Source organism: Malus domestica, chromosome 10, assembly GCF_042453785.1.
Source record: "Malus domestica chromosome 10, GDT2T_hap1".
NCBI lineage: Eukaryota > Viridiplantae > Streptophyta > Magnoliopsida > Rosales > Rosaceae > Malus > Malus domestica.
Genome location: NC_091670.1, coordinates 22,666,079 through 22,679,809, shown reverse-complemented (window position 1 = coordinate 22,679,809; position 13,731 = coordinate 22,666,079). Strand labels below are relative to the sequence as shown.

At 36.9% G+C, this 13,731-nt stretch overlaps 1 protein-coding gene and 1 pseudogene across 1 annotated transcript; both read right to left on the bottom strand.

Annotated features, from left to right (window-relative positions):
* Positions 1-834: 834 nt before the first annotated feature.
* LOC139188613 (transcription factor ABORTED MICROSPORES-like) lies at positions 835-2,547 on the bottom strand (annotated as a pseudogene).
* A 6,982-nt stretch (positions 2,548-9,529) lies between these two features.
* LOC114827329 (uncharacterized) lies at positions 9,530-13,450 on the bottom strand. Its single transcript, XM_070806752.1, has 4 exons — positions 13,218-13,450; positions 10,164-12,383; positions 9,989-10,060; positions 9,530-9,873 (listed from the first exon to the last, which is right to left on the bottom strand). The coding sequence occupies exon 2, from the start codon at positions 11,748-11,750 to the stop codon at positions 10,335-10,337; it is 1,416 nt and encodes a 471-aa protein (XP_070662853.1). The 5' UTR covers positions 11,751-12,383; positions 13,218-13,450; the 3' UTR covers positions 9,530-9,873; positions 9,989-10,060; positions 10,164-10,334.
* Between the last annotated feature and the right edge of the window lie 281 nt (positions 13,451-13,731).

The following is a 13,731-nucleotide window of genomic DNA, read 5'->3' as shown; positions in this document are numbered from 1 at the left end:
CCTTAACTTTTACTTAATAACCCATCTTTATTAAATTTGGTTTTTATTCATGGAGAGAGATGTTCATCTAACCTAAATTACAAAAAGTAAAATTTGAATTTGGGTGTAAAGATGAGACTCATGAGAGTGCATTGTTCCAGTCAATTTAGGTAAGCTTTTAATTTACAAAGCTTTTTTTTTCCTTTCTAATTATTTTTTTGGACTCCCTTCACGTCATTTGAGTACACAATCGCTTGTTACAACTAAACGTACTTTTTAATGCTTAGAGCATGAGGTAGACATAAGCTTAGTCTCAACATCGGTGTCGTAGGGTCTCTGGAAACTGAAAGTTAAAAATTTAGAAACTCATGAAAGTAGTTTTCATTTTTTATTTAGTTTCATTTTAAAAAAATGTGAAAATAAAAACTAAAAATTGAAAACAAAATAGTTATATCACTTGTTGGTTTCAGTTTTAAAAAACTAAAAAACAAAAAGGTTATCAAATAACTCTAACAAAGACTTTTTCACATCAATGGATAGAATGTGAAATTCAGTATTACTGGTGACTCCCACGCTTTTTATGTGTGAAACCCCGATGTCGGAAACACATCATTGTAATGTAATTTTAGACATGGACTAAGCTTGATGAATAATAATATATCAAAGATTAAGCAATTGTTGATAATCATATAGTGATATAGGGTTGATATACAGAGAGCAACGCTTCTGTTAGTTTAAGATATGTAGATTCCGTCCTACGAGATTGTGCAAAAAACTTGTACCTTGTACCAACGTGAAAATTAACCAAAAAACAAAGTATTGAAAAATGCTTTTCCCATACGAAACACTGGTGCTTTATGCTTCATTAGGAAGATGGTGCAAGTGGAAGGGACAAAAATGGTGGTTGCGGAGGTGTTGCTGGTGGTGATGGTCGTCCAAGCCAATTCAATTCTCTGCCGCTTTAGCCGTCTCACCACGCCGTATTGATGGGTTCCTTTTTAGCTCTAGCAACGAGTCCCTCACATCATCAACTTCAACCATCTCGCTATCCTTTTTCTGGCAATCAAAAGAATGAACATCATCAGATTAATGCTTGCTTAAATTATATCGTACATGTTACAAGCCTCTAATTTTTCTCCCAATATATTTTCTCAACTCTCTCACATAGGTAAGGCGAATTTGTACACAAGCATGCCTTATCTTACTTGAGGAAATTCTTGCACAACGGATGCATACAACATCACGCTCACAAAAATAACCCCTCACGTACTGATTATGTGACTAAGTAGTTGAGATGAGGGATTGTGAAATTCGTTGTATACCGAAAAAATTGTGAGCAAGAGTTGGAAAGGAGTAGAGTTTTGTGCTAGAAACGCAACTAACCTCTACAATGAAAACATTGGACACGAGACATCTGAAGCTAGTCACATTTGCATTAGTAACTTCCATCCATCAATCTCACAAATCCACCCGGCTTTTGCTCACAGAATACTTTCACAAAGAACTGGTTTCCATCCAATTGAGCCACTTCCACTTGGGACTACAACATTTTTCATATCTTTGGTTAATACCTAAGAAATAAATTAATCCCGAATGGAAAAGGGTAGTCATTTTCTCACTCCCATTTTCTCTTTTTGCTTTCCTCACATTGTTTTGTCCCTTGGTTCTACATTAATTTATTCAATCCAATGGCTAAAAAACAAGAGAAATGCAGGCGTAGAATAGTAGAGTGCGAAAATCACTTCCCATAAAGAAAAACTTTAAGAAGAAAAGAACCCAAAATATGTACCTCCATCTGTTCTGTCTTGTGATCATGGACAACATATGAATAATCTTGGCTTTGTTTCGAGAAGCTGCAGTCTCCCGGTGTTCCAAAATGAAATCCATTTGAAGCTTTATGATCATCTTGATGATCATCAGTTTTAGGCCTAATGTGCTCAACTCCACTTTGGCTCTGAATCTCTGATTTGACATTGTTGTTAGCACCATCATCCTCTGCATGATCGTCAAGCTTATCCTGAAGCTGTTTAGCTTGCTTCTGCGGCTGTATCACATATTCAATGGCATCCCCAAGAATGGACGCCCTGTCCAACTGTGAATTAAAAGGGAGTTGGCATTAGACAAAAGATAGCATTTTCAGTGAGCCAATTACTTTTATAGTCGAGCTGTAATGGGAGATTCAAACTTGGTGTGGAAGAGAGAAGGATACATTGCCCTAGCCAACTTGACTATGACCAAGTCTGCCTATGAGTCTATTACTTGAGGTTATTGAAGAGTTCTTTCTTTTCATATTGTTTGTAAAGCCTGAATCGATCCAACACATGAGCGAAGCGAGACATGATACAAATCAAATGGGGTTTCAAAAGAAAAGATGCAAGATGATGCAATGAAATAGGGTACTTTGGAAATAATGGGAACCAAAGACCTAAGAGCATAAAGTCTGTCACAAAACTTTTTCCTTCTTTTTCTATCAGCAATAAGGTTTTTGGATCGAGGCCATTTCCTTGTCCTCCTCCTCTGATATTTCACATCCTCCTCCTTGTCAATCTGATCACTGCAATCTAACATCAAATCCTCATCTTGTCATTTTGCCTCATGTGTATTCGAGTCCCGCTCCTCGTTGCCCTCCTACTGATCCATGTTTGGTACTAATGCCACGATATATTGCTGCATATCTATATGTTGTTGTATCTCACTCGTCATAGACGTCTGCATTGCTTCCATCTCTTGAAACCCATTTTCTGCTGAAGAAATATCAATATTATTCTTGGTTAGGTTTCCTAAGTTGCAATTAGTAAATAGCTGAAAAGGTTCATTGGAGAATTGCTTGTTCTCTCCATGGATGCATCATATGGCTGCAGATTCAAATTCTATAAAGTAGTTTGAATGAGAGATGGTCTAAAAATCGCTTTGATTCAATTTCACTCATTGTGCACGTACCAGTTATGTTAGTTAAGGCTGCCTCCTAACATGTGCTTAGTGTAAAACAGAATGGTTAGGCTTATGACAAGTGTCATATTATGATTAGTTGAGGTAGAGTGTTAGTTACAAATGTAAAGGATGGTATAAGCTATAAATACCATAAGGATGTATTTATGACAATGTGAAGAAAGTAATAAGAAAGTGACGTATTTCATATATTTGTTTTGAAGCTTTATCTCTCTACATTTTTGGTTTCTTGATTCTTCATTGTTGACATGGTATCTTCGCCGGTCATGGCCGCCGCCATTGATTGATGATTCCAATTATGTAACTTGGAGTTTTCAAATAAATCTTCTTTTGGAGGGAAATGGTATAGTTGGATTTGTTAATGGTATGGTTCCATGTCCTGACAAGTTTGAAGACTCGGATTTTGCGGATGATAATGTTAATGACACTAAGTCAATTTATGATGCTTATAAAATCTGGATGATTCATGATAAGGCCCTAATGATACTCATTGCTGCTACATTATCTCCTTCAGCATTATCATGCATAATTGGATGTCAGAGTTCCAAGGAAATGTGGAATAATCTTCGTGAAAGGTTTGCTAGCGTTACTAGAACTAGCATTGTTCAAATGAAGATAGATCTGCAGAATATTAAGAAAGGGCCTGAATCTATAGATAAATATCTTCAAAGAATTAAGGACTCTAGAGATCAATTGGCTGTTGTGGGAGTATCTATCTCAGATGAGGATATTGCTATAATTGCTCTAAGAGGCTTTCCATCAGAGTACAACACTATCAAAGCAGTGATTCGTGGTCGAGAAAACTTGATGTCTTTGAAAGAACTTCGATCACAATTGAAAGCTGAAGAATCCACTCTGGAGGAGGTTAATAAGCAAATTCCATTCATGGCAGCTATGAATGTTCAGGGTAATGGAAATGTATATGACCAAGGGTCATCATCTAGTACAACATTCACAACTAGAATGCATGGTTCAAGCAATACTTCTGGATTTCAACCCATGAATATGCCATGTTTGTCACCAATGTAGCCAGGGTTTTCACTAATGCAAATGCAAGGTTTTCAGAATCCAATGCCATATATGCCAACTATGTCTTCTGCACCCTTTGCATTTTCTTCACAGTATGCATCTGGCTCATTCAACAACTTTCAAGGCAACAATTTCAAGCCTAAGGGCAAGGGCAAGAAATTTTATTCTGGATCTCAGTCTTCTCAGAATACACAACCGTTTGGGAACAACAATTCACAAAGTTTTTCAAGTGGACAAACAAGCACTGGACAAGGATCCTTTTCAAATATCTCAAATTTATGATAGGATGGGTCACTCTGCCTTAAACTGTTTTCAGAATGGATGCCAAATTTGTCACAGGAAAGAGGGCACACTACTACCACCTGCTTGGACAGAAACAATTCTAATGCTTCACAGTTTCCATTAAATGGTTCTTCACAGTTTCATCAACCATTTGGTAGTTCAATTGTGTACCATGCTTTTGGCAATCCATTTCATACTCCTCAAGTCATGTCTCATGCTCCATATCAGGTTTCACAACCAATGGCTATGCAAGCAAGGACTAATGGGTCACCAAATGCACCTCAACAGGAGTATTGGTTGGTTGATTCAGGTGCTACCAATCACATGACTTCAGATATCACTAATCTCCAAGTTGTAGCTCCATATCTTTCTAATGAGACAGTTACTAGTGCTGGTGGTGAAGGTTTAAGTATTGCTCATATTGGCAAAACTTCAATTCCAACTAAATCTCATACATTTTCAACTCAACTCTGTCTTACATGTGCCTCAGTTGTCTCAAGATTTATTATCAATGTCTCAGTTGTGTAAGGATAATAAATATCGATGTATTATTGATGAATTCTCTATTTGTATACAGGACAAGGTCACAGGGAAAGTGTTATACCACGGACTAAGTAATAATGATGTTTACCCAATTCCAGTTTTCAAGTCTTCCAGATCACACGTCTCCTCACCGTCTGTTTTTCTTGGTCAAAATGTGTCATCTGAATTATGGCATTGTAGACTAGGGCATACTGCCAATCATATTACTACTGTGGCACTTAGGAACTCATCTATTTCTGTTTCATGTAATAAGGATTCAACAACTTGTATTGCTTGCTTGCAAGGCAAGTTTTCCAAATTACCATTCCATAGTGTTGCTTCAAAATCTGTTATTCCTTTTGAACTAATACATTAAGATGTATAGGGCCTTACTCCTGTTAGTTCCTTAGAAGGGTTTAGGTATTATGTGTCCTTTGTTGATGAGTGTACAAGGTATACTTGGATATTTCCAATCATGAATAAAGCTGCAGTTTTAAATATCTTTGCTCAGTTTCTTGCTTATGTTAACACTCAGTTTGCCACTTCTATTAAAACTTTCCAAAGTGATGGTGGAGGAGAATATGTCAGTATAGCTTTCAAAAACTTTCTAAGGGATAAAGGTATTGTTCATCAAATATCCTGCCCTTATACTCCTGAACAAAATGGGTTGGCAGAGCGAAAAAATAGGCATTTGTTAGAAACTACAATTACCCTTATTCAAAAAGTATCATTGTCTTCCTAGTTTTGGTTTCATGCTTGTGCTACTGCCTCATATCTAATCAATAGGATGCCAACACATGTTCTTCATATGAAATCACCCTTTGAACTTCTTTTTCATGCTTTACCTTGACTTGATCACTTAAAGGTCTTTGGTTGTGCTTGTTATCCTTCAATGAAACCTTATAGACATAATAAATTAGATCCCAAAACCACATAATGTATTTTTTTGGGGTATGCTTCACAATACAAAGGTTATATTTGTTTTTCCCTTAGCACACATAAACTCATTGTCTCTATACATGTTCTTTTTTATGAGCAAAGGTTGTAGTTTTTCTAGTTCTCATTCCCAGTTAATTAGTACCCCATTATCCTATGGTACAACTTTTGAATCTTCTGTGGTACATCCAAACACTTTTTTCACATCCTATAGTTGTTCCCATTCCTTTTCCACAAGTGTTTTCTTCTCCTACTTCTGGGAATGTCACATGTCTTGTTACTCAATCCAATCCTGCAACAACAAATAACACTAGTGACCTTGTCTTTCCTCAAGCATCGACTAATTCTCCATCAATTGAGCAGCCATCGAACTATACAGAGTTGAATCCAGATACAAGCACATCTCAGGTTGACAATCTTCAATCAATTCATGTTTCTAATCTTAACTGTCATCCAATGCAAACCAGATCCAAGTCTGGTATTGTGAAGAAAAACACAGCCTTCATAGTTCAAGTTTATATAGAATCACATTCTTTTAAGGAACCACAAACTTTTCTTCTGCATCTAAGTCTCCTCAATAGCAGCATGCCATGCAAGAGGAAATGTCAGCCTTGATTCAATAGCACACATGGACACTTGTTCCTCTTATTCCAAATAAGAATCTGGTTGGGTGTAAGTGGATCTATATGATTAAAAAGAACTCTGATGGGTCTGTGGCAAGGTATAAAGCTAGATTGGTAGCTAAAGGGTTTTCTCAAGAGGCTGGTCTTGATTACTATGAGACATTTAGTCCAGTGGTTAAACCAACCACAGTTAGACTAGTTTTGTCTTTAGCTGCTACTAATGGTTGGAAACTCAAACAATTGGATGTCAAGAATGCCTTTCTACATGGCGTTCTTGAAAAAGAAGTATACATGTCTCAACCTCAAGGTTTTGTGGATGTTGACCACCCTGATTATGTTTGCAAACTACATCACTTTATTGTCTTAAACAAGCTCCTCGAGCTTGGAATGAGAGATTTACCAAGGTCTTATTTTCCTTGGGATTTAAGTCATCTTATGCAGATTCTTTTCTTTTTGTGAAACAAACTGGTAGTGATGTCATTGTGCTCTTACTTTATGTTGATGATATCATACTCACTGGGAGTAATGATGGTATGGTACAAACTGCAATATCTCAACTAACTCAAGAATTTGATATGAATGATCTGGGAATTCTGCATTTTTTTTTCTCTGGTTACAGATTCAATATGACACTCAAGGATTGTTTCTTCATCAAACAAAGTATATTCAGGAGCTCCTACAAAAAGCCAATATGGTTGACTGTAAGCCTTGTCATACCCCCTGCCATCCCAATCATAAACTCTTGAATCATCGCAGTCCTTCAGTAATAGATCCAAGTTATTACTGAAGTTTAGTTAGAACATTGCAGTACTTAACCTTCACCCGACCTGATATAGCATTTTCTGTTAATCAAGTATGCCAATTTATGCATCAACCTCTTGAATCTCACTTTGTTGCAGTTAAGAGAATCATGAGGTATCTCAAAGGTAATTCTAGTTTGGGTTTGTTTTTTAGACCAGGTTCTATGTTTTTAAAAGCTTATACATATGCTGATTGGGCTGGTGATCCTAATGATAGGAGGTCTACCACTGACTTTGTTATTTTTCTAGGGTCTAACCAATATCTTGGAGTTCTAAAAAGTAGCATACTGTTAGTAGATCCTTTACTGAGGCTGAGTATAGAGCAATGGCCACTATAGCAGTTGAAGTAGTGTGGATACAACAACTTCTTCGAGATTTACATGTGCCCTGTTTTGATGCTCCCTTGCTACACTGTGATAACATCTCAGCCATGGTTCTTGCGACTAATCCAGTTCTTCATTCTAAAGCTAAGCATATTGAAATTGATTGTCATTTTGTTTGTGAATGAGTTCAACAAGGCACCATTCAACTACAGTTTGCTGCTTCTGCTGATCAGTATGCGAATATATTAACCAAAGGCTTGTGTTCTCCTCAGTTTAACTATTTTTGTTCCAATCTCATGCTTGGTTACTCTAAGCATGAGATTGAGGGGGGATGATAGGTTGTAACATGTGCTTAGTGTAAAACAGAATGGTTAGGATTATGACAAGTGTCATATTATGATTAGTTGAGGTAGAGTGTTAGTTACAAAAGTAAAGGATAGTATAAGGTATAAATACCATAAGGATGTATTTATGACGGTGTGAAGAAAGTAATAAGAAAGTGAAGTATTTCATATATTTGTTTAGAAGCTTTATCTCTATACATTTCTGGTTTCTTGATTCTTCATTGTTGACAAGTGAGATGCTGTATTGGGCTATGACAAAATCAACAACATGCTGATATTCAAATACTTGCAATCACATAAAACAGAACAATAAAAAAATTTGCAATGTTAAAGACCATTTTTTTTTCGGATAATGACGAAAATGGCTGTACTTTCTTGCTCACGAAATGTGCACAAAAAGCAGTTAGATCATTGTGGTAAAAATCTGTTTGCTTGTTTGTCATGCAAAGCATCCATAGTCGAATCCGTTCTTGTCACCACCACCACCATTTGCACAAGCCATATGTTGCAATCCCTTTATTTTGCTCAAATTGGTTGCTGCATGAATTAAAGAAAGCAGAAGTAAAGAAGGAAAAGAGAAAAAAAAAATTGGTTAGGTTTTGAGGTTCACATGAGCAAGGAGAAAAGATTGGCTTTGTTGAAGTCTCTGAGGCACACACATAGACTGTTGGTTTATTTGAATGATTTGGAGTCAGTTGTTGTCCTCCGTGACGATTGTTCGAGTGTTTGGACTGGTGACTACTCAAGTGACGTTGTGAAAGTTGGGTTTTTTGCTTGTTTGTTTAGGTTTGTTCGGAAGCTCGCTATTGGCATGGAAATCTTGCACTGGCATTAGAATCTTGCATTGGCACTGGCACTGAAATTTGGAATCTTGCACTTACACCGATGGAATTTCGTATTGAAATTGGCATTGGAAATTAGCATAACAAGCTTGCATCCACATCGATCGTTTGTTGGCAAACTCATGTCATGCACCACCATGAGTTTGATGCGGGGGAGGGGGTGGTGTTGGAAAATATTAGTATTTATGTTTATTTTAGTATTTGGGTTTTCCTTGTTAGTTTAGGAATTGGACCTAGCCCATCCGAGTTAGGATTTCTTAGGTTTAGTTCGCTATAAATATTGGTTGTAATTTAGTTTGAGAAACAAGTCATTTACAATGTAGCCTCTTGGTTTTTGTAACCGTTTCGACATTCTTATTTGTTTAATAATATTCCGTTGTAGTCTTATTTGTGGCACATTCCGTTGTAGTCTTATTTGTGGCACACTCTAATATTCAACTTTTATAATCACTTTCAGATTACAATTAGGGTTTGAAATAACCCTACTTACACGAAAGTTCAAAATTCAAAAAGTACAAACTGAAATCTACAAAGGTTACGCACAGCTTTAGTTACAAGAATAATTCGAAAGAGGTATTTGTCGTTTTCCCCCTGAACTTGTAAGAAGATGCCAATTTCCCCCTTGAACTTTAATTTTAGCCAATTACCCCCATGAACTTTTGTTATTAGCCAATTTACCCCCTGATGTTAGATTTGAGAATTTTCCATCCAATTTTCCATCCAACTCGGTCACATGCTTGGCACATGCCAAATTTTTAAGGGTAAAAAAGTAATTTTATCCCTAATGTAGACATTCTATCTTTATTCTTCTTCTCTTCCACTAGTTCACTCCATACAATTTTGTCTAAATTAGCTAAAGAAATCTAATTAGCAACTGAAAAATATTGGCTCAGTGCCCAGTTTACCAAAATGAAATTAATGATTCTTATTTCGAGTGCTTTAATAAAGCTAACAACATCCACAAAAAATATGCAACAGACTTAACAGCCTTAACAGCCTTGCACCTAGCATCCACAAAAAATATGCAACATACTTAACAGCATCCACAAAAAATCTGCTGCATAATCCTATTAAAAGATCAACTTAATCTCAACACCAAAGGTTTTCATTAATAGGACGAAATGCCTTCCAACACATTATAGTTATACTCTCCATGGTCTTGGTTTTTTGGCAACACGTTAGGGTTGTGATGCCATTTCATTAGCCTTTCTTGTGACTTGATTCACACGACCGCCTCGGTACACCTATTTGAACTCAACACGAAAGCAACAAAAATGTTAGCAAACCCAAAACAACAAAAATTAATGTATAACAAATATTTTTGTTTTTTAATAAAAAAAGACAAATTCTTGTTATTACATGTAGTTTAGAAGTTCCTTGTGGCCTAGTTTGAGATGGAGCGGCCCCCGAGTGATGATGTGCACCAGTTTCCTACATCAAAACCATTTATACTTAGTTATTTATGTTCACCTAGCGACTAGATAAGTGATATAACAAAACTCAAAATAAATACAATCCTTGTTGATCAAATTACCTCTTTTGTGGGCACAAAACCTTGTTGTGATTGTAGTAGCCTTTGTGGACATCTTCTTTTGTTATGTCCTTCCTCTCCACAGGTTTGGCAATGCATTACAACATCATATTTCCTTAGCTTTGTTGGCCCTTTCTTTATCTCGTCTGGTGCTTTTGTTCTTTTGTCTTTAGGTCATCCAGGTTGCTTGTGGTAAAAAGGGGGTTTAATAGGCCTAAGGTCAGTTCTCTTCCACTGTTCTTTTCCAGGCATAGGAGTAATATACCCTTCATAACACCTATCATAAGCTGGCCTTTTGTAAAGTGAGTGTACAAACACTTGTGGACTAGCCTCCTTCCTAGCAATTGTGGATATAACATGAGGACAAGGAATGCCACATAGCTGCCACTTCTTACAAGAACAAGTGTGCCTTTCCAAATCTACTACAAACATACTACCAACCAAAGTATGCACTTGATATTGACCATTCCCCAAATAATTGGCAAAACAATTGAAACCATCCATATGATTTTTTTCAACAATTTTCAAAATTCTAGGTCTAACCTGTTGGGTCCACTTAGCTTCTCTTAGCCTAGCCATTCTCAACATCAAACATTTTTGAATCCTTTGTAACATCGTAATAATCGGTTTATCTCTTGCATCTAAAATTGCAGAATTAAATGACTCACACATGTTATTCAATAACAAATCACACTTTACCGATGTTCTGAAATGAGATCTGCTCCAATGGCAAGGTGGCTTATCAGCTAGCCATTTCACTACCTTATCAGATTGATTATTCATCACCTCAATTTTAGCTTCATAAGTAGGTACAGTAGTTGCCCTTGCTGCTGCCCACAATCTCTGTTTTAAGGCAAGTCCGGTGTGACTTGCACTTCTAAAATTATTATGCAAATGTCTAACACAATGTCTGTGTTCTGCAGTAGGCATCAGACTTTGTATAGCATCGCCTAGCCCTTTTTGTTTGTCAGTGATGAAGGTCCAAGCATTTCCATTCTCAATTCCCACATCCTTGAAAAAGATCTCCAAAAACCAAGTCCAAGTCTCCCTATTTTCTACCTCTACAACAGCAAATGATATTGGAAACATGCCATTATTGGCATCAACACCAACAACACTTAGGATCTGACCAGGATGGGGTCCCTTAATATGACACCCATCAAAACCCATTATAGACCTACACCCTTCTTGAAAGCCTTTCTTCAATGCAGCAAAGCATATGTACAACCTTTTAAAAACAGGGTTTTCACCTTGGAAATCTGTTTTTACTTTGATAGTACTCCCAGGATTTCTCACTTTCAACTCTTCCAGGTAATCCCAAAGCTTGGCATATTGCTCATCTATACTACCTTCTGTCACTTTTTTTGCAATTCTCTTTGCTTTGTAAACTTGGTTTTTTGTTATGTCAATACCATAATGCTTTCTCACAAGTTCCATGAAACCAGTCACACTCATATTGGGTTTTGATCTAAGCTTCTCATCAAACCGATTAGCTAACCATGAGGAGGTGGCAAATTTAGAATGCTCATCCCTTACACAAATGTGTTTAGGATTATAAGTTTTAATTCTAATTGTCGGTCCCTTCCCCATAAAAGAGGCATACAATTTCCATTGACAAGGTATTGCAGCTTTTCCTGCACACTTGATCAGTAATCTGTTGGAATCATTCACTGCCTAATCTAACGGTCGACAAACAGACACACCATAAGCCCCTATTGCCTCCCTGCATTGTTTCATGTTTGGAAATTCCAACCTTAGATGAAGAGTGAGATTAATTTTATCTGTCTCTCTCCTATATTGAGGTAGCTTAGGTGTTTTGAGTCTTCTTCTAACCCTCACATTCATCATCCACATTAAACCCCTCAAACTGAACATCCACATCAACAAAGGAAGCTGCACACGGATCACTCCCAAGATTGTTTATGATTTTCCTTAAGTCAATCAAGTATAACAAATGCAGCCTAACTTGAGGCGATATGAGTGAAACCCACTGAAACACATCTGCATCGCATTCAATTCGTAAAAAACCCTTTATTTGGTACCAATAGTAAAAACCTGTAGTCTCTTTATTATACCTAAGCACTGTAGCAGCCTCATACATATCAAGCATGAACATATAATCTTTAGTATAATTGTCAACCCACTGTACAATACCACCCACATACTAACCAGCTTTAAAGTGACCACCATGGTGTATTTCAAGTGTGAATAGGTCATGATTACCTACAACAAATACATCACAATATAATCAGGATCACCAAACAACACTTACTAACCAAATATCCACCAATATACAACATTTACTAACCTAACTTGCTAATTATTTAAAGAAAGTCAATAAAAGCAACAACTAAACATATTATATGTGCAAAGTTGATAGTATACAGGAAGTGCCAACAATGCTACACCAAAAAGATTATACCAGCAAAGACCTGCAACGTTGCTTGTTTGTTAGATCCCTCATCTCTAAAGCTTGAAGCAAGAGGGAATAATTTGCTTGGTTTGTTATCCAAGTAGCAAACAGCTTGCTAAATATTTTGGGCCACAATCTATATGCAAGCTTCCAGCAAAAGAAAATAATTTACTAATTATTGGCTTTGCCTGTTATACAAACAAGCCTATTTATTTCGGGCACAATCTATGGAAGCAAGCATGAATCAAAAGAGTTCATTAACAAACAAACAAAAAAATAAAATACTGTATAGCAAATCAAAAGACCATAATACAGTAAACAAATTTGAGATTATGTAGCTTAGAGAAGGTAAATTAAGAGACTCAGCAAATGGTGTTTCTTGCTAAATACGAGGATACCTTGACTCAACAGCACAAGTTAGATCCACATCAGGGCCATGCTCTCTCCCATCCCCTTCTTGAAAAATTTAAAAGGTTGAATGGCGTGTGGGTGTGGCTGGGTTGGGATTAAGGTGGGAGGGTGTGGGACGCAGAACTGAATAAAACAATCAAGGGACCCCATATACACACACGACTGGAAAAATAGCACACAAAGCAAACCTTTCACATATTAAACAAACTGAAAAAGAAAAAGTGAAGACTTACTGTATCTTGGAGGATGCCCACCATCCCTGACCATGATACTCATCGTTCTCAACTTCAAAACTTAAAATACCTTCAATATTTGGTAGCAATTTGTTGATTTCACCGTCTATTCTCCATATCTTTTCTCAGACTGTAACCCTAGAATGCCCAATTCTTTGTGGCTCGCCTTCCCTTGCTTCTCCATATACCCAACAACGATTAGGTTTGGTTGTGGTGTATGATTACCATTTTGTCCTCACACCATTAGCATGTGCAGAGCACGCGATCGAATTGGATGGTAAATTCTAAAATATAACGGTAGGGGGTAAATTGGTGATTTACACAAGTTTATGGGGGTAATTGGCTAAAATTAAAGTTCAGGGGGGAAATTGACTATTTCTTACAAGTTTAGGGGGTAAATCAGCGAATACCCCTAATTCGAAATGAAATCCTACAAACAAGGAGATAAGACTTCTAAGCACAGCATAACTCCTCAAGAGCCACCAACTGTTGACTTCGTCTAACAAGAGTATCA

Excerpts from the sequence above, each read along its gene's own strand:
- LOC114827329 (XM_070806752.1), bottom strand. The coding sequence starts at position 11,750 with ATGGGGAAGGGACCGACAATTAGAATTAAAACTTATAATCCTAAACAC.